General features: G+C 43.9%; 1 protein-coding gene across 3 annotated transcripts in view; it reads left to right on the forward strand.

Annotated features, from left to right (window-relative positions):
- dvl1a (dishevelled segment polarity protein 1a) overlaps nucleotides 1-21,389 on the forward strand; it is a 47,643-nt gene that overhangs the window by 9,261 nt on the left and 16,993 nt on the right. For all 3 annotated transcript variants that reach the window (XM_024415858.2, XM_024415859.2, XM_024415860.2), the window contains exons 3-5: nucleotides 4,521-4,642; nucleotides 13,977-14,095; nucleotides 20,567-20,705. In XM_024415858.2, coding sequence (XP_024271626.2) covers nucleotides 4,521-4,642; nucleotides 13,977-14,095; nucleotides 20,567-20,705 — 380 coding nt within the window. The remainder of the gene's footprint in view (nucleotides 1-4,520; nucleotides 4,643-13,976; nucleotides 14,096-20,566; nucleotides 20,706-21,389) is intronic.

Raw genomic sequence — 21,389 nt, forward strand, 5'->3', positions numbered from 1 at the left:
GACATGCTATGATGAGAGAATACTTCCATACTGTCCAACAAGAGGGTGATTTACTGTGTCACCATCAGGAAACCAAGTCAACTGTAACACAGCACAGTGGTAAAACAAGAAGAGTAGGGTAAGAACGCTCCGAAACAATTGTGAGACCTTTTTTAAGGAAGTCGGACAATCCTAAAACATAACAGGTAGATGAAAAGTAAAGTATTGCACATTTCTATTAGAGATTTTGATAAAAGGCAGTATTTTACATGAGGTTTTGTCTTAAACATTTGTCTTAAACATGTCCCTGGGTTATTAGATTCTCCTTCTGACATGTTTCTTTAACACTCATTATTATGGTTTATATGAAAGCGGAGCAGCTGAATCTATGGATTTGCAAAAGGTCATCAACGTCAACTTTTGTTTTGAGGATGAAATTTCAGGTCTGTGTCATCATGGTAACCAATTTTAAACTGAGACAAACCTTATATAAAATATGTTTAATTTTGACCTTTGAAACAACTTCAGATTTTCAAGTTGTATCCACTGTCAGAAAAAAAACAATAGGCTGGGCAGGACCTTTAGTTGGTCTCCCATCCAGAGTAAGTCGAAGTGAAAGAATAGGACAAAATGAAATCAAACTTGATTTAAAGTGCATTTAAAGTTTGATTTGATTTGATTTTGTCCTATTCTTTAACTTAGATATTTGGTTGAGATGGAGATATGAGTCCAACATATTTATTATTGAAATCAACCATTAGCTTGAAACCCATAGGCCTGTATGCATGGTCTATTATAAGTTGAATCCTGGGCTGAATTGCAACAATAGCTGTTGATGACTTCACAGATGTTATATTGGCCTAAATAGTATCATTGATAATATTTGACTTCTAAAGCATGGCTATGTTTCATTTGCTCTGTTAAAACCTCCCGTTAGAAAGACTTTGATAGCAGCACTGATTCTATTTAGTTAGTAAGTGAAGATCTCTCAATAATCATCCTCAAGATAGCACGTTGGTAGTGGTCAGTGACAAAAATCAAATCCAACATATCAATTATTCATTTGTAGACACACTGGATATTGAATTTTTTTTAGTTGTTAACACAACCAAATATCAACATTTGAAGGAGATGTAATGTATCTTCTGCTTGGATAGTTCCACCTGTGTCACTGACTTATATTAGTCTGGCTTTAATTCCAGTTGGTCTACAATTGAATAATTCATATGTTTGATTCACGTCTCCATCTCAACTAAAAATCGAAGTTAAAGAATAGGACTCAAATCAAATCAAAGCTCATTTTAAATCCACTTTAAATACATTTTGGTTTGATTTAGTCCTATTCGTTAACGTCGATGTTTGGTTGAGATGGAGACATGAATCCAACCTATCAATTATTCATTTGTAGACAAACTGGACTAAGTCTGTGCGTAGAAGATACTCCTTGAAATGTTCATATTTGGTTGTGTTGACAACCAAACACGATTCAATATCACTTTTGCAATGCAGAAATAATAACCTATTGTCGACAAGTTAAGAAGTTATATATTGGATTCATGTCTCTCACTAAACCCAGAATAAAAGTTCAAGAATAGGATTAAGCCAGTGGCTCAGATGAAATGACCCAAGCATTAGATGCATTTCCTTTAAATTGAAATTGTGCATGTTCAAGATATCATGCAAAGGTCGCAGGTCTGTGGAGATCTTGCTTTAATATCTGCACAGAATCTCCGGCAGCATTGGTCACTTGCACTATGTACTTTTAATGTAATCTCAACTGCAATCCAGGTCATTTGGTTGTGCTATTAGATGAAGCACAGTGACAACACATGTCACTTGTTATCTGATATTGTTTTCTCATTTGAACTTTGTTGTGCTTTAAATGGTTGAAAGCACAGTGATAAAACATTTACATGGCAACTAAACCAAAAAAGAACAGTATATTTGATATTGTTTTATTTTTATTCACACCAAATACAAACATACACACATACGAACAACAACTTACAGACCGACACAAACAACGACTACATCTCCATGTTTTTCCATTGGATTTTGGTTGTGCTTTTATGTTGGTTGGAAGCATAGTGATACGTTGAAATGTCATTGATCAGCGTCTCAACCAAATTTTACCCAATTATCCATGTTGAAATGGCATGTTGTGCCCAGTAGGGCTCTTATGTCACTCAGATAACTCTCTTAACTATGTATGTTTGTGTGGATCTGTCTCTGTTCCTGGATCTGTCTCTGTTCCTGGATCTGTCTCTGTTCCTGGATCTGTCTCTGTTCCTGGATCTGTCTCTGTTCCTGGATCTGTCTCTGTTCCTGGATCTGTCTCTGTTCCTGGATCTGTCTCTGTGCCTGGATCTGTCTCTGTTCCTGGATCTGTCTCTGTTCCTGGATCTGTCTCTGTTCCTGGATCTGTCTCTGTGCCTGGATCTGTCTCTGTGCCTGGATCTGTCTCTGTGCCTGGATCTGTCTCTGTTCCTGGATCTGTCTCTGTGCCTGGATCTGTCTCTGTTCCTGGATCTGTCTCTGTGCCTGGATCTGTCTCTGTTCCTGGATCTGTCTCTGTTCCTGGATCTGTCTCTGTGCCTGGATCTGTCTCTGTTCCTGGATCTGTCTCTGTGCCTGGATCTGTCTCTGTGCCTGGATCTGTCTCTGTGCCTGGATCTGTCTCTGTTCCTGGATCTGTCTCTGTTCCTGGATCTGTCTCTGTGCCTGGATCTGTCTCTGTTCCTGGATCTGTCTCTGTTCCTGGATCTGTCTCTGTGCCTGGATCTGTCTCTGTGCCTGGATCTGTCTCTGTTCCTGGATCTGTCTCTGTGCCTGGATCTGTCTCTGTTCCTGGATCTGTCTCTGTGCCTGGATCTGTCTCTGTTCCTGGATCTGTCTCTGTTCCTGGATCTGTCTCTGTTCCTGGATCTGTCTCTGTGCCTGGATCTGTCTCTGTTCCTGGATCTGTCTCTGTTCCTGGATCTGTCTCTGTGCCTGGATCTGTCTCTGTTCCTGGATCTGTCTCTGTGCCTGGATCTGTCTCTGTTCCTGGATCTGTCTCTGTTCCTGGATCTGTCTCTGTTCCTGGATCTGTCTCTGTGCCTGGATCTGTCTCTGTGCCTGGATCTGTCTCTGTTCCTGGATCTGTCTCTGTTCCTGGATCTGTCTCTGTTCCTGGATCTGTCTCTGTGCCTGGATCTGTCTCTGTGCCTGGATCTGTCTCTGTTCCTGGATCTGTCTCTGTGCCTGGATCTGTCTCTGTTCCTGGATCTGTCTCTGTGCCTGGATCTGTCTCTGTTCCTGGATCTGTCTCTGTTCCTGGATCTGTCTCTGTGCCTGGATCTGTCTCTGTGCCTGGATCTGTCTCTGTTCCTGGATCTGTCTCTGTGCCTGGATCTGTCTCTGTTCCTGGATCTGTCTCTGTGCCTGGATCTGTCTCTGTTCCTGGATCTGTCTCTGTTCCTGGATCTGTCTCTGTTCCTGGATCTGTCTCTGTGCCTGGATCTGTCTCTGTTCCTGGATCTGTCTCTGTTCCTGGATCTGTCTCTGTGCCTGGATCTGTCTCTGTTCCTGGATCTGTCTCTGTGCCTGGATCTGTCTCTGTGCCTGGATCTGTCTCTGTGCCTGGATCTGTCTCTGTTCCTGGATCTGTCTCTGTTCCTGGATCTGTCTCTGTTCCTGGATCTGTCTATGTGCCTGGATCTGTCTCTGTTCCTGGATCTGTCTCTGTTCCTGGATCTGTCTCTGTGCCTGGATCTGTCTCTGTGCCTGGATCTGTCTCTGTTCCTGGATCTGTCTCTGTTCCTGGATCTGTCTCTGTTCCTGGATCTGTCTCTGTTCCTGGATCTGTCTCTGTTCCTGGATCTGTCTCTGTTCCTGGATCTGTCTCTGTGCCTGGATCTGTCTCTGTTCCTGGATCTGTCTCTGTTCCTGGATCTGTCTCTGTTCCTGGATCTGTCTCTGTTCCTGGATCTGTCTCTGTTCCTGGATCTGTCTCTGTTCCTGGATCTGTCTCTGTTCCTGGATCTGTCTCTGTTCCTGGATCTGTCTCTGTGCCTGGATCTGTCTCTGTTCCTGGATCTGTCTCTGTTCCTGGATCTGTCTCTGTTCCTGGATCTGTCTCTGTTCCTGGATCTGTCTCTGTTCCTGGATCTGTCTCTGTTCCTGGATCTGTCTCTGTTCCTGGATCTGTCTCTGTTCCTGGATCTGTCTCTGTTCCTGGATCTGTCACTGTTCCTGGATCTGTCTCTGTGCCTGGATTTGTTTCTGCATGTCTTATGTATGTTTCTATATCTGTTTTTGTGACTGAATATGTATGTTCCTCTCTTTGTCTGTTTTGTATCTCTTTCTCGAACCTCGATTTCCAGCTTTCAGTACAAGACTTGGGAACTATAGCAACACATGAATGCTCTTTTTCAGTCTCTTTTTCTGTGCATCTCTATGTCTTAATTGGTCTCTGGTATTCTGTCTCTGACTCACAATCTCTCTCTCTCTCTCTCTCTCTCTCTCTCTCCCTCTCTCTCTCTCTCTCTCTGTCTCTGCAGCTGGTCCTGGCAGAGAGCTCCCACTCTGATGGGGGGTCCCAGTGTACAGAGAGCCACCCAGAGCTGCCACCCCCCCTGGAGAGGACAGGGGGCATCGGTGACTCCCGCCCACCCTCCTTCCAGTGAGTACACTGCTCTGGCTGCATCTGTGTCCTACTGCACATAAACACCATGCACACATCATTACACACACAAGTGCACACAAATACACACACACCATGTGCACCATGTGACCTTTCTAATTCACCACAAGCCATATGCTAATCACAATCTGGAGAGCTCATCACAGAGATTCAACCCACACGGGGGCCGAGCCGAACGCATACGGAAGGTGGAGGTTTGTGTGTTTGTGCGTTCTTCTGTGTGTGTAGGTGTGTATGTGTGCCAAGGTTCACACTAGCTAACTCTCACTTACTGCTCACCAATGAAGTGGCTGCCCACCCATCTGTGTGGTAACACGCTAGTCTGCTCGTCTATGTAGCTAGCTAAGAGTCGTAATGGGGAATATGCACCCAGAGCGACGGCAGAAATAGCTATGATAGATAGGGTAAACAACTTCAGGGAGAGACTGCTGCTATTCAATGTTTCCCATCGTGTAGAGGCACTAAAAGCACCCATCCAGACCCGTACTGCAGTTCATCGTTAATAAAGAGATATGAGGACAGACAATGTGTGGCATGATTACATAGCAGGGTTAAACACTTAGAAGCCAGACCCTGTTTCTCAAAGCTTGTTTGACCCGAATGCAAGCACTAGACTTTGACTTCAAACAGACTGATTACAGATTCTCACTGCATTTGTTAAAGGAAGGCCCCAAAGCTAAATGTAGCAGGACAGGCTGTGGGCCCGTGGGCTGGAGCTGTTACCATTATATTACAGCAGTGTTTTAGCTACTGCAGGAGTCTGTATTGAGAGCATGCAATCTGTCATGTTTCAGTATCTCTTTATCCGCTGTTTGACATCGTGGCTCTTTCTTGTCCTCTGCGGGCTGCTGGTTGCTGCTGCTTGGCTGTCAGCCTGCCTGATGATTTTATTCTTCAAGCCTCTGCTCTTCCTGCTGCATCTACTGCCACCTTGTGGTCAAACATAGACATGTCAGCTGTCAGCTCCCTCACCACCACACTGCTGTCACTTTAAGGGCTTAATTTAAGGGCTTTATTGGTATGGGAAACATATATTCTACATTGCCAAAGCAAGTGAAATACATAATAAACAAAATTTAAATAAACACTAAAATGACATATTATGTATATATACAGTGTTGTAATGATGTGCAAGTAGTTCAAGTACAAAAGGGAAAATAAATAAACATGAATATAGGTTATATTTACAATGGTGTTTGTTCTTCACTGGTTGCCATTTTCTTGTGGCAACAAGTCACACATCTTGCTGCTGTGATTGTACACTGTGGTATACAGGAGTTTATCAAAATTAGATTTATTTTAGAATTCTTTGTGGGTCTGTGTAATCTGAAGGAAATATTTGTCTCTAATATGGTTATACATTTTGCAGGAGATTAGGAAGTGCAGCTCAGTTTCTTCTCTTGAGAGCCAGGTCTGCCTTCAGTGGCCTTTCTCAATAGCACAGTTATGCTCACTGAGTCTGTACATAGTCAAAGATGTTCTTAAGTTTGGGTCAGTCACAGTGGTCAGGTATTCTGCCACGGTGTCCTCTCTGTTTAGGGACAAATAGCACTCTAGTTTGCTCTGTTTTTTTTGTAAATTCTTTCCAATGTGTCAAGTAATTATCTTTTTGTTTTCTCATGATTTGGTTGGGTCTAATAGTGTTGCTGTCCTGGGGCTCTGTGGGGTCTGTTTGTGTTTGTGAACAGAGCCCCAGGACCAGCTTGCTTAGGGGGCTCATATCCAGGTTAATTTCTCTGCAGGTGATGGCTTTGTTATGGAAGGTTTTGGAATCGCTTCCTTTTAGGTGGTTGTAGAATTTAATTGCTATTTTCTGGATTTTTATCATTTGCGGGTATCAGCCTAATTCAGCTCTGCATGCAATATTTTGTGTTTTACGTTGTACGCAGAGGATATTTTTGCAGAATTCTGCATGCAGAGTCTCAATTTGGTGTTTGTACCATTTTGTGAATTCTTGGTTGGGGAGTGGACCCCAGACCTCACAACCATAAAGGGCAATGGGTTCTATAACTGATTCAAGTATTTTTAGCCAGATTCTAACTGGTATGTCAAATTTTATGTTCCTTTTGATGGCATAGAAGGCCCTTCTTGCCTTGTCTCTCAGATCGTTCACAGCTTTGTGGAAGTTACCTGTGGCGCTGATGTTTAGGCTGAGGTATGTATCGTTTTTTGTGTCCTCTAGGGCAACAGGGTCTAGATGGAATTTGTATTTGTGGTCCTGGCAACTAGACCCTTTTTGGAACACCATTATTTTTGTCTTACTGGGATTTACTGTCAGGGCCCAGGTCTTTGTTGTTGTTTGCTAATTTCAACCACACATTTGTTGTTTGTGTACGTGGATTTTTTGTACGTGGATCCCGCAACACCACTTTCCATCAATTTGTATAGCAGGTCATCATGCCAAACTGAGTCCAAAGATTTTTTGAAATCAACAAAGCATGAGAAGACTTTGCCTTTGTTTTGGTTTGTTTGTTTGTCAATTAGGGTGTGCAGGGTGAATACGTGGTCTGTCATACAGTAATTTGGTAAATATCCAATTTGACATTTGCTCAGTCCATTGTTTTCACTAAGGAAATGTTCGAGTCTGATGTTAATGATAATGCAGTGGATTTTCCCAAGGTTGCTGTTGACGCATATCCCATGGTAGTTATTGGGGTCAAATTTGTCTCCACTTTTGTCGATTGGGGTGATCAGTCCTTGGTTCCAAATAGTCCTTGGTTCCAAATATTGGGGAATATGCCAAATCAAATCAAATATGGTGTAGATCTTACCGGTGAAACGTGAAGGTGTAGACCTTACCGAGAAATGCTTACCTACAAGCCCTTAACCAACAATGCAGTTAAAGAGAAATAATTAAGAAACAATTTCTTAAATAAACTAAAGTAAAAAAATCAGGGGGTACCGATACCGAGTCAATGTGCAGAGGTACAGGTTAATTGAGGTAATTTGCAAAGTGACTTTGCATAGATAATAAACAGCGAGTAGCAGCAGTGTGAAAACAAGGGTGGGGGGGCAGTTTTATGGCTTGGTGTTAGAAGCTGTTAAGGAGCGTTTTGGTCCTAGACTTGGCATTCAGGTACCGCTTGCCATGCGTTAGCAGAGAGAACTTGGGTGACTGGAGTCTTTGATCATTTTTCCTTCCTCTGACAGATAAGGGAGGGTTTGTTGTCCAGATAAGGGAGGGTTTGACCGGTAGGGATATCCTTTTCTCATCGCGCACTAGCGACTCCTGTGGAGGGCCGGGCGCAGTGTATGCTAACCAGGTCGCCAGGTGCACGGTGTTTCCTCAGTGCAGCTTGGTTGGGTTGTGTTTTGGAGGACGCATGGCTTTCGACCTTTGTCTCTCCCAAGCCCGTACGGGAGTTGTAGCGATGAGACAAGATAGTAACTACTAACAATTGGATACCACAAAATTGGGGAGAAAAGGGGGTAAAATTAAATAAATAATAATAATAAATGTTGAAGACAATTGCCATTTGGTCCACGCATACTTTCAGGACACTTCCTGGTAATCCGTCTGGCCCGTAGCTTTGTGATTGTTGACCTGTTAAAGGTCTTGCTTACATCGGCTACGGAGAGCGTGATCACACAGTCGTCTGGAACAGCTGGCGCTCTCGTGCAAGCTTCAGTGTTGCTTGCCTCGAAGTGAGCATAAAAGCCATATAACTCGTAGGCTCCGTCACTGGGCAGCTCTCGGCTGGGTTTCCCTTTGTAGTCCGTAATATATTTTTCAAACCCTGCCACATCCGACGAGCGTCAGGGATGATTCAATCTAAATCCGGTATGGCCACTTTGCCTGTTTGATGTTTCGTCTGAGGGCATAGCAGGATTTCTTATAAGCATCCGGATTAGTGTCCTGCTCCTTGAAAGCGGCAGCTCTAGTCTTTAGCTCGGTGCGGATGTTGCCTGTAATCCATGGCTTTTGGTTGGGATATGTATGTACGTTCACTGTGAAGACGACATCATAAATGCACTTATTGATGAAGCTGGTGACTGAGGTGGTATACTCCTCAATGCCATTGGATGAATCCCAGAACATATTCCAGTCTGTGCTAGCAAAAGAGTCCTGTAGCGTAGCATCTGCGTCATCTGACCACTTCTGAATTGAGCGGGTCACTGGTACTTCCTGCTTTAGTTTTTGCTTGTAAGCAGGAATCAGGAGGATAGAATTATGGTCAGATTTACCAAATGGAGGGCAAGAGAGAGCTTTGAATTCATCTCTGTGTGTGGAGTAAAGGTGGTCTACAGTTTTTTTCCCTCTGGTTGCACATGTGACATGCTGGTACAAATGAGGTACCAAGTTTGCCTGCATTAAAGTCCCCGGCCACTAGGAGTGCCGCTTCTGGATGAGCATTTTCTTGTTTGCTTATGGCCTTATACAGCTCGTTGAGTGTGGTCTTACTGCCATCATCGGCTACGAAAAATATAGATAACAACTCTCTTGGTAGATAGTGTGGTCTACAGCTTATCATGAGGTATCCTACCTCAGGCGAGCAATACCTCGATGACTTCTTTAATATTAGACATCGTGCACCAGCAGTTATTAACAAATAGACACACACCCCCGCCCCTCGTCTTACCGGACGTAGCTGCTTTGTCCTGCCGATGCACCGAGAAGCCAGCCAGCTCTATATTATCAGTGTCGTCGTTTAGCCACATGTCGGTGAAACATAAGATATTACAGTTTTAATGTCCTGTTGGTAGGATAATTTTAAATCGTAGATCGTCCTGTTTGTTTTCCAATGATTGCACCTTGGCCAAAAATAAGGAGTGTAGTGGTAGTTTACCTCTCGTCGGCGAATACATCTTTTCTTCACGGGATTTGTGCATTTTCTCGACAAAACAGTATATCCTTCGCATTGGACTCATTAAAGAAAAATCTTCAGCCAGTTCGAGGTGAGTAATCGCTGTTCTGATGTCCAGAAGCTCTTTTTTGGTCATAAGAGACGGTAGCAGCAACATTATGTCCAAAATTAGTTGGTTAGGAGCCCGTGAAACGGCAGTCATCCCCTCCAGCGCCATTATAATCTGAGGAGCTGAGGATGATGTTATTAAAGAGTTTAAGTATAGCCAATTGGAATTTGTGGTCTGTATATTTTATCATTTCATTGAGGATACCATCAACCCCACAGGCCTTTTTGGCTGGGGGGTTTGTATTTTGTCCTGTAGTTTATTCAATGTAATTGGAGAATCCAGTGGGTTCTGGTAGTCTTTAATAGTTGATTCTAAGATCTGTATTTTATCATGTATATTTCTTGCTGTTTGTTCTTTGTTATAGGTCCAATCAGATTGGAGAAGTGGTTTATCCATACATTTCCGTTTTGGATAGATAACTCTTCATGCTGTTGTTTGTTTAGAGTTTTCCAGTTTTCCCAAAAGAGGTTAGATTCTATGGATTCTTCAATTACATTGAGCTGATTTCTGACGTGCTGTTCCTTCTTTTTCCGTAGTGTATTTATGTATTGTTTTAGTGATTCACCATAGTTAAGGCTCAGGTTTTCTGGGTCTCTGTTTTTAGTTGGACAGGTTTCTCAATTTCTTTCTTAGGTTTTTGCATTCTTCATCAAACCATTTCTCATTGTTGTTAATTTTCTTAGGTTGTCTGCTTGAAATGTTTAGATTTGATTTGGAAGCTGAGGGGTCAAATATACTGTTTCGGTTTTCTACTGCTAAGTTTACACCTTCACTTTTACAGTGAAACATTTTGTCCAGAAAATTGAATTTGTTGTTGCCTAATTGTTTTTTTGGTAGATTTCCACACTACTTTCCTTCCATCTATAGCATTTGTTAATATTATTCAGTTCCTTTGGTTTTGATGCCTCATGATTGAGCACAGCTCTGTTCAAGTAGTGTGATTTTGCTGTGATCAGATAGGGGTGTCAGTGGGCTGACTGTGAACGCTCTGAGAGACTCTGGGTTGAGGTCAGTGATAAAGTAGTCTACAGTACTACTGCCAAGAGATGAGCTATAGGTGTACCTACCAAAGGAGTCCGCTCGAAGCCTACTGTTGACTATGTACATACCCAGCGTCCGACAGAGTACAGGAGTTGCGACCCATTTTTGTTGGTTATGTTGTCATAGTTGTGTCTCGGGGGGCATATGGGCGAAGGAATGCTGTCACCTCCAGATAGGCGTTTGTCCCTCCTGTGTACCGAGGTTGTTAAGTTCTTGTCCAGTTCTGGCATTTAGGTTGCCGCAGACTTGTCCCTGGGCCGGGAAATTGTTGATCTCCTCTTCTAGGATGGAGAATTGTCATCGTTAAAGTATGGGGATTCTAGTGGGGGGATATAGGTAGCACACATTTTGACATTTTTCTCTGTTGAGATCATTTCCTTATTCATTTCTAGCCAGATGTAACATTTTGTTTTGACTTGTGTAATAGAGTGGGTTATGTCTGCTCTATACCAAATTAGCGTACCCCCTGAGTCTCTTCCCTGTTTCACACCTGGTAGTTTGGTGGATGGAAGAGACTACCAGCTCTCTGTAACCATGTTTCTTGTAGGATGACAATGTCTGTATTTCCAATTTCTTTGATGAAGTCTGGGTTCCTGCTCTTTAGACCAAAGGTAGATGACCTCAGACCTTGTATATTCCAGGATGAGATAGTAACATCTTTGTGTTCCATAGTGTCTAGTGTTGTTCTTGTGTGGTTTGGCCTGGACCATCACAGTAGGTGTGAGCAGAGCATGTTGAGCATCTGATACATACCTCTTAGGTCGCAGGATGGGGCTTGGGCGGGTGTAATAGTGGGGGTTGGGCCTGTTGATCTGCTCACGGCCTGGGCATATGTCCTGCTGTCATGTTGAGGTCCTTGCCACAGGGGCGGGGGGCATGGGGTGGGCAGATAGGGCATAGGTCTGATATGGGGAAGCCTGTATAGGGTGGGGCCGGGGTTTGCTTGGGGTGGTGTTAGTTGGTTGGGGTGTGGCTGGTGATAATGTGGTCTGGGTGTAGGTCCTCTTGGTGTGGGATCTCCCGGTGCAGGTCCTTCAGGACGTGGTCTTGTAGGTCTCACTGGTCTGGGTGGGGTGTCTGTTGTTCTGTTGCTCCTGTGTGAGGTGCTGGGAGAGAGAGTGGTGACTATCCTCATCTGCAGGACAGTTGAAGAGGTGTGATCAGACTCACTCAGGATGGGGGAGTCGTCACAGAGAGAGATCTTTTCCTGCTGGGCTCTCTCTCTGATCCCGTATTCTGAGTTTCCACCCTGGGCCAAAACCCTCTCTCTTGACATAGGGGCAGTGTGCTCTTATAGCACTGTGCCATGCCAGGGGATGGTCTGTGTTAATATAGCACTGTTCCATGCCAGGGGATGTCTGTGTTAATATAGCACTGTGCCATGCCAGGGGATGGTCTGTGTTAATATAGCACTGTGCCAGGGGATGTCTGTGTTAATATAGCACCATGCCAGGAGATGGTCTGTGTTAATATAGCACTGTGCCAGGGGATGGTCTGTGTTAATATAGCACTGTGCCATGCCAGGGGATGTCTGTGTTAATATAGCACCATGCCAGGAGATGGTCTGTGTTAATATAGCACTGTGCCAGGGGATGGTCTGTGTTAATATAGCACTGTGCCATGCCAGGGGATGTCTGTGTTAATATAGCACCATGCCAGGAGATGGTCTGTGTTAATATAGCACTGTGCCATGCCAGGGGATGGTCTGTGTTAATATAGCACTGTGCCAGGGGATGTCTGTGTTAATATAGCACCATGCCAGGAGATGGTCTGTGTTAATATAGCACTGTGCCATGCCAGGGGATGGTCTGTGTTAATATAGCACTGTGCCAGGGGATGTCTGTGTTAATATAGCACCATGCCAGGAGATGGTCTGTGTTAATATAGCACTGTGCCAGGAGATGGTCTGTGTTAATATAGCACTGTGCCATGGGGATGTCTGTGTTAATATAGCACCATGCCAGGAGATGGTCTGTGTTAATATAGCACCATGCCAGGAGATGGTCTGTGTTAATATAGCACTGTGCCATGCCAGGGGATGGTCTGTGTTAATATAGCACCATGCCAGGGATGGTCTGTGTTAATATAGCACTGTGCCAGGAGATGGTCTGTGTTAATATAGCACTGTGCCATGCCAGGGGATGGTCTGTGTTAATATAGCACTGTGCCAGGGATGGTCTGTGTTAATATAGCACTGTGCCAGGAGATGGTCTGTGTTAATATAGCACTGTGCCATGCCAGGGGATGGTCTGTGTTAATATAGCACTGTGCCAGGAGATGGTCTGTGTTAATATAGCACTGTGCCAGGGGATGTCTGTGTTAATATAGCACTGTGCCAGGAGATGGTCTGTGTTAATATAGCACTGTGCCAGGGGATGCTGTGTTAATATAGCACTGTGCCAGGAGATGGTCTGTGTTAATATAGCACTGTGCCAGGGGATGTCTGTGTTAATATAGCACCATGCCAGGGGATGTCTGTGTTAATATAGCACTGTGCCAGGGGATGTCTGTGTTAATATAGCACTGTGCCAGGGGATGTCTGTGTTAATATAGCACTGTGCCAGGAGATGGTCTGTGTGGAAAATGAAGTTGCTTACGTTCCCCTCTTTGTAGCAGTCAGCAAACAGTGTCTCTGGATTGTCCCTGAGGAGCTTTTTTGTACTTATTCTGTGCAGTGTTATTTTTAATATCCATGGGGTTCTGTATTGTAATGACCGCGGGACAGAAATAAGCTATTGGGGCTTCAAAGGCCTCTGCATTTGGGTGGGTGGGGCTGGTAATCTCACACAGGATCAGCCAACACAGGCGATCAGACAGGTGTCTCTTACCCTGCTGCCCTGAGGCTAAAGCCTCTCACCCCCTCTGATAGAATAACCTGCCGTCTTATCCCATATCCCATCCAGCCCTGTACTGCACATGTCTCAGCTCAGCCCACCTGCTCTACCCATCCACCATGCACACACACACACACACACACACACACACACACACACACACACACACACACACACACACACACACACACACACACACACACACACACACACACAGGCACCATCTGGGCTTTCAATGGCCCTCCTCATTAGTATCAAACAGCTTTGGACAGAAAGCATCCATCTCCTCTCAGGGTATCTGGTCATTAATGACACTTAGTGAAACACATACCACACACACACAATAACACATCATTTCAGATGAATCCCTGTGAGGTTCTCCTCACTGTACAGATAATGCCAGACAGAAGTGCATTGAACTTGGGACAATGCAAGAGATTTGGAGACATGGTATGGAATTATGAAGGTGTTTTGTGTGTGTTTCATTGTTATCCAAATAAACTGTTTAAATGTGTGTATTTCAGTGCCAACGCAGTAAGCAGTCGGGATGGCCTGGACACGGAGACGGGTACAGAGTCCCTCCTGAGCCACCGTAGGGAGAGGGAGAGAGAACGCGCACGGAGGAGAGCACGAGAGACTGAAAGTGAGGAACAATACACACATGATTGGGCGAACTACCTAAGTACAGTACATGTGGTACGGTAACACCAATAACACAAATCACAACATTATTACACATCATTGTATCAATATACCAATCTGGTAACATTGTTCACTCGTATCCTAAAAGGGTGGAGAGTAAACAATATCTGAAACAAATCAGAGGGTTCACAGAGTGCAGAATAGTGTGAGAACAATAAGAACATAGATCTTTTGGTGGCAGGTAAGTGGGATACTTTGACCAGGATTGCTTGTGGCGCTGTCTGTTTTTCCCAGCAACCTATCTTGTGTTACCTAAGTGGGACTCAGGTTCATGGTCAGAGGCTATTTTCCACCTGATGGTTTAACCTCAGGATATATGGGAGTGTGTTGATCTCATGACACTGCATGATGTATAGCTAGCTGCCTCTTGGTTATCGTGGAGATATGAAACCAGCATTGTATGTTTTTCCTATTGGGAAAGTACTGCCGTTTGTATTCAAAGAAACTCTTTATTGTGGGCTATTTTATCCTTACTGCGTGTACACATGTCATAAACAATGGACATGGTAAACTGTCAGTAAACTCACAAGACAATTGGTTCAGAATAAGTCATTCAGTATGTATTTGGTTCAGAATAAGTCATTCAGTATGTATTTGGTTCAGAATAAGTCATCCGGTATGTATTTGGTTCAGAATAAGTCATTCAGTATGTATTTGGTTCAGAATAAGTCATTCAGTATGTATTTGGTTCAGAATAAGTCATTCAGTATGTATTTGGTTCAGAATAAGTCATTCAGTATGTAGATTTGGTACAATTTCATAAATGCAGATATAACCTTTGTTTTTTTTGACATGGTGGGATCTTGTTGTGTCTGTAAAATTAATTATGCACGAAATGGTGGTGGAAATGTCTTTATGCGCAAATATTGATATTATAGCCTTTATGCGCAAATAAACTTGGAGTCACGCGATGACATGTGTGGTCCTCCCACTATGACTCGGGAAACCATGCAGTGTATTAGGCTACAGATGAAATAAGTGGTGAAAGTGCACAGTGATGAGCTTGATGCCCCTTTCAATAAATATGGAGGGTCTTATTCTGGTGACATGGTGATTGATGCTTGACTGCTGTTTGACAAATGTAAATATTCTCTCTCTTATCTATAATAATGTCATACTATCATACCCCCACTGAATCTGCCAGCTGTTGGCTAGAGTGCACGTGCATAGACCAGAGTAGACTTATCTATTTAACCAACAGTTTCTGTGACAAAACTATCAGTAGAAAATGTGATGGAAACACATTGAACTTTACATTTTTATTTGGTCCATGAAAAGTTAAGCGAAAAAGTACATTTTGTCCACAACAAGTCCGTTTGGTGGAAACACAACTGTTGGAAAATGCATATATTTTCTTTATGTAGATTTTAGAATCTTCACGTGAAAATCTGTCGCCAATTGGATGGAAACCTAGCTACTGCCATGGACATGTTTTGGCACGGCGCTCAGTCGAGAGTTCTAAGAAGGTTACTTGAAAAGGAGGAAGGCTTCGTCTCTGTATCCTCCTTCAGGGGCATTCCTCTCATCACACCACCCTGTTTGTCAGAGAGTAACTAAGCACATGACATATCTACACTCTTTCTACACTCACAATTCATTTGTGCAGTGTGGTGCTTTAAGAAAAACAAGATGTGTTTAGCAGCAAAGTGTGACAAAACAATGACAAGATTTAAGATGGCCGTTTGGACAATTGATACATTATGAGCGAGCCTGATTCTTCCAATGATTATAGTCACTCATTCTTCCAACCTTATTTGTGTTTATACAATACTCCTGGATCTGGTTAGACAGGGTGACGATATGGGTGTCTATATTTTCCATTCAACATAAGGTGAAGGACTTCCTCTCTACTGTAAAGCGTCAGCTTCCAGTCCCTGCTGTCCCTCTGTTTTTCCTCTATCCATGCCCACAGCAGATAGAGCCAGACACAGTCCTTTATCTCTTTATCTCATCACTCCATCTCTTCCCCCCACTGATCTGCTGTTCACAGTGAGAGTCTGGTTGTGTGGATCCTGCAGCTCCAGGCTCATTAACCAAATAGTCATTCATTTATGTGGCTTAATTAGGAGGAGCATGATAACACATCAGGCTGGTTGGTGCTGTAGGGAAGAGAGAGCACAACTCAGGAGCATCTGTGTGTGTTTGTGTACGTGTGTGTGTGTGTGTGTGTGTGTTGTCCTACGGGGAGGCAAACTACAGAACTGGAATCATGCAACCTGACTCTTCTCCTCTCACTACAGCCTTTGTTTTTATAGTCAGTCTCTTAAGTTCTGATTTGAGAAACAGAAAATAGGGCTGTGTGTCATGGCCCTGTGTCCTCTAGAAATATCAGCTGGTCGTAGCCCCTATGTTGATGGAGTAGTAATCGCTCTCTCCCCTCACCCCCTACCTCCCTCCCCTCACCCCCTACCTCCCTCCCCTCACCCCCTACCTCCCTCCCCTCACCCCCTACTTACCTCCCCTCCCTACATTTGGTTTCCCTGCCAGCCAGCCTGCCTGCTAGTTAGTTAGTGCTAATTAAATGAGTGTCAGGGAACAGGGCATCTTGGTGAACACACTGCTCAATGGATCATAAAAGCTGCCCTACACTGTTCAATATAGTCCAATTCAATTAGGCTTTATTTGTTTAGGGCTCTTTATACAATGCCATGGTGGCCACTCTATCTGTGTCCTCGACTGAGAGACTCACGCCCATGCAGCACCGTGTAAGTTATCCTGCCTGGCCCTGCAGCGGTAGAATAGCAGGAATTCCCCTCTTTCCTTTAAGTGCCACTGTGTGAATTGCGTGAACAGAGCAGGGTGAATCAAAGTGTTTTAACCGAGGTTAACATATCCCTTGTTCTCTCGTTTCTGGCTGTAGGTATGTGAGAATGAATGGATGAATAATGCAGTGTTTGACAGGTAGAGGAGTGGACATAGCTATAGGGCCCACAGGATACTGTGGATGTATGTGGGAGGATCTGTTCAGGGGTTTTAGCTCTGCTACCTGCACTGCGAGAGGAGGGGGGTAGGATGTGAACTGACGTCCATGACTGTCTGCCTGGGTATATCACGCTATGGCTTTTGACATCTACAATAAGTGTATTGATTCTGGAATAGTCTTACTATTCACTGTATAATAGCCTAATCAAAATGTAGACTACATTAATGCAGAATATTTCTGTTCAATAAGAAAAGTAATGGAGGTCAAATGATAAATTCCTATATTTTTTATATACTTGGAACCTAGTGTTTTGCGTCATTTTTTGTTTGGAACATTTGCTATTATGCGAAGTGCATTGTGATGCAGGCTTTGGCGTTAATGACCTGATAGCCCAATCACCTGTGGAGGTCAGAGATACGCTTGTGCATAATATCAAATCCCTTCACTTGCTGGGCTCTCTCTACACGCTGTGGAATGCATTTCTCTGATAGGTCAAAGAGGGATTATCAAACATTCTATAGTCGCGCGCCATGGGATGGGAGTGCTGGGTAAAAATGTTGTGCTCTACCAATTTCTTCAGTTTCTCAGTGCGTCGCAAGAGAGCACTGTCTCTCTCATCTGACTCTCCCGTGTTTGAGGTAAAGCAATCTAATTTACTTATGGAATCGCTGTGTAGGGTCGTTTGTAGTCCACTAGCTGTTAAATTATAGGTACATGTGATGTAATTAAATAATAGCATTCGTTTTTATTTTAGGTTAATGCAGGTTATTGTGAGTCTCACCTATTCAGCAATAAATTGAAAGGCTATCTAGGCAATTTTATATGTTTGCAATACTAGTAAAGTAATGCATTCTACTATATATGGCTGAACGTGGAAGGAACTATTAATTGTCTTTCAGCTGCAGAAGAAAATATAGACGGGCTACTGTTTATGCTTAAGGAAGCATTTTCTTCCTGCTGTGGACTCGATCTTCGATTGAAGAGGTTGCCACATTTATTCATGCAATAAGGACATGTATTTTTTGGAGAACCTAATGTATTCGTTTTCTCCAGTCATAATTCTTTATTACTTATCAATTATAGCCTACTTAATCACCTTATAATACCGTAGGCTAATACCTTAGTTTGAGCCGACATATAATTACTTCATGGCTCAAAAAGAATAATGAAATTGGAATCTCCAAATCCAATCTGACTAATGGAGGATAAAAGTCAGCTTTGACACGAAAGGTGTTATACTGCACAGCACAGTATCCCAAAACAGAATAGGTTTGTTTTTTTTATATATCTTTTTTATTATTGTTTGTCGAGTATTGTAGCGGGTAAATCATGTGTAGGCCTACCACAATACCCAGGACTGTAAGAGTCAGACATTTGCAGAATTAGAATAAGTCAAGGTATACCTGAGAAAAGCTGACAACATATTCTATTGAGTGATTGTGTTATCTCTCCTCAACTCACAGTACCATTCTCCACGTTTACTCTTTTCTTTTGCTCTTTTTTCACCGCCTTTGTTGTAGTTGAGGACTGGAGTCTGCCAGCAGCCTGTCATTGGGCAGAGATCCTGATCCCTCTCAAAGGGGTCGAGAGAGAGAAGCACAGGGACAGACCACTACACAGACACCAGGCAGTCTGAGTTTTGCACCTGAGACAAAACTGCTGTTTAGTTGTGTGTGTTGTGTCTGTTTAGTTGTGTGTGTGTGTGTGTGTTGTGTCTGTTTAGTTGTGCGTGTTGTGTCTGTTTAGTTGTGTGTGTTGTGTCGGTTTAGTTGTGTGTGTGTGTATCCTGGGAGGAGGAGGAGGATTGTACAGCTCTTTTGAGAGTCAGAGAGTATGTGTTCGCACCCTTTGGGGTCAGTCAGTAATGGGCACCACCACACTATTGGAATGTTTTGGTCGCTCGCGGAGAACGCAGGGTCAGTCACGCCCTCTGCGCTTTGCCAGAACCTTCCAGCCAATCCGCTGTCACCCTGCTGAGACAGGACCTCGCCTCTGCCACTGTACGTATGGGTGTGGGGGAGAAGTGTTGTGAATTTGGGACACATATGTTATTGTTTTGGTTGACCACTGTCTCTTATTAGAACATGAATAAAACATGAATTGAAGCCTATCATAATGGTATCATAATCATGTCACGATACACTGACTGGACAATTAAAAATGATCATGTTCATTCTGTTAAGTGAAAATGTGTTAGCCATAAAACTGCCATACAGGTACTTTGCCATGTTTGTAACAGAAATTCCCTCTGTGATTGCGAATCCTCTGTGTATTGCGAATCCTCTGTGTATTAGTGAATACTCTGTATACTAGTGAATCCTCTGTGTACTAGTGAATCCTCTGTGTACTAGTGAATCCTCTGTGTACTAGTGAATCCTCTGTGTACTAGTGAATCCTCTGTGTACTAGTGAATCCTCTGTGTACTAGTGAATCCTCTGTGTACTAGTGAATACTCTGTATACCAATGAATCCTCTGTGTACCAGTGAATCCTCTGTGTACTAGTGAATCCTCTGTGTACTAGTGAATCCTCTGTGTACTAGTGAATCCTCTGTGTACCAGTGAATCCTCTGTGTACTAGTGAATCCTCTGTGTACTAGTGAATCATCTGTGTACCAGCGAATCCTCTGTGTACTAGTGAATCCTCTGTATACCAATGAATCCTCTGTGTACCAGTGAATCCTATGTGTACTAGTGAATCCTCTGTGTACTAGTGAATCCTCTGTGTACTAGTGAATCCTCTGTGTACCAGTGAATCCTCTGTGTACTAGTGAATCATCTGTGTACCAGTGAATCATCTGTGTACCAGTGAATCCTCTGTGTACTAGTGAATCCTCTGTTTACTAGTGAATCCTCTGTTTACTAGTGAATCCTCTGTTTACTAGTGAATCCTCTGTTTACTAGTGAATCCTCTGTGTAATAGTGAACCCGTAGTAAAAGGCCTCCTTGGCCCAGTTTAAATACATTTTAGCAGACACTTATCCAGAGTGACTTAAGGGAGCAGTTAGGGTTGTGTCTTGCTCAAGGGCACATCCACAGACTTTTTACGTAGTCGTCTCAGGGATTGGAACCAAAGACATTTCAGTTACTGGCCCGACACTGTTAACGGCTAATCTACCTGCAGCCTCAATTTGTTTCTGTTATCCTCTTGGCTTGATGACATTTCAAGCTTTTTCAGAAGCCAAGTGCACTGGTTGGTAATCTCTCACCTCTTTCTCTTTCTCTGGTGCTTTCCACACTGGCCTTTCACCTCTTCTAAATCTTTTTCTTGATTTCCCATTAGATGTCCTGATCCTGTCCTTAATACTAAAATCTCCTCTTGGTGGTTTTCCTATAACGTTGGGAAATGTTTCTCTCATCGTTTTTCATATCATCTCTCTAACTCTTTCAGCTCTGAGTTGTCCTCCACAGTATTATGTCATGATCTGAACTTGTATCAAAGTGTTGATATCTTACCTGTGGTTGTTGTTGTGTGGTTCTCTCCTCCCCAGTCCCTCGTATCAATGGCCACTCTAAGTCGGAGCGCACAGCAAGGGACTCTGCCATGGGCTACGACAGCGCCTCAGTGATGAGCAGTGAACTGGAGTCCAGCTCCTTCGTCGACAGTGAGGAGGATGAGGACGCCAGCCGGTAGATGGTCTTTCTCTCTCTCCCTCTCTCTGTCCTTTCTCTAATTTCCCTCTTTTCATCAGTGGTTCTTTACTGAAATCAACAACAAAAAAACGCTTTCCCTGCTCCAGGGGAGCTGCCCTGCGGCTGACCCTGTGCTGTTCCCCAGTCGTGAATGTTGTGTGGTGGGGCTGACCCTCTGCTGTTCCCCAGCCGTGTATGTTGTGTGGTGGGGCTGACCCTCTGCTGTTCCCCAGTCGTGTATGTTGTGTGGTGGGGCTGACCCTGTGCTGTTCCCCAGCCGTGTATGTTGAGTGGTGGGGCTGACCCTGTGCTGTTCCCCAGTCGTGTATGTTGTGTGGTGGGGCTGACCCTGTGCTGTTCCCCAGTCGTGAATGTTGTGTGGTGGGGCTGACCCTCTGCTGTTCCCCAGCCGTGTATGTTGTGTGGTGGGGCTGACCCTGTGCTGTTCCCCAGTCGTGTATGTTGTGTGGTGGGGCTGACCCTGTGCTGTTCCCCAGTCGTGAATGTTGTGTGGTGGGGCTGACCCTGTGCTGTTCCCCAGTCGTGAATGTTGTGTGGTGGGGCTGACCCTGTGCTGTTCCCCAGTCGTGTATGTTGTGTGGTGGGGCTGACCCTGTGCTGTTCCCCAGCCGTGTATGTTGTGTGGTGGGGCTGACCCTGTGCTGTTCCCCAGCCGTGTAT

This window comes from Oncorhynchus tshawytscha, linkage group LG22 (genome assembly GCF_018296145.1).
Source record: "Oncorhynchus tshawytscha isolate Ot180627B linkage group LG22, Otsh_v2.0, whole genome shotgun sequence".
Classification (NCBI taxonomy): Eukaryota; Metazoa; Chordata; class Actinopteri; order Salmoniformes; family Salmonidae; genus Oncorhynchus; species Oncorhynchus tshawytscha.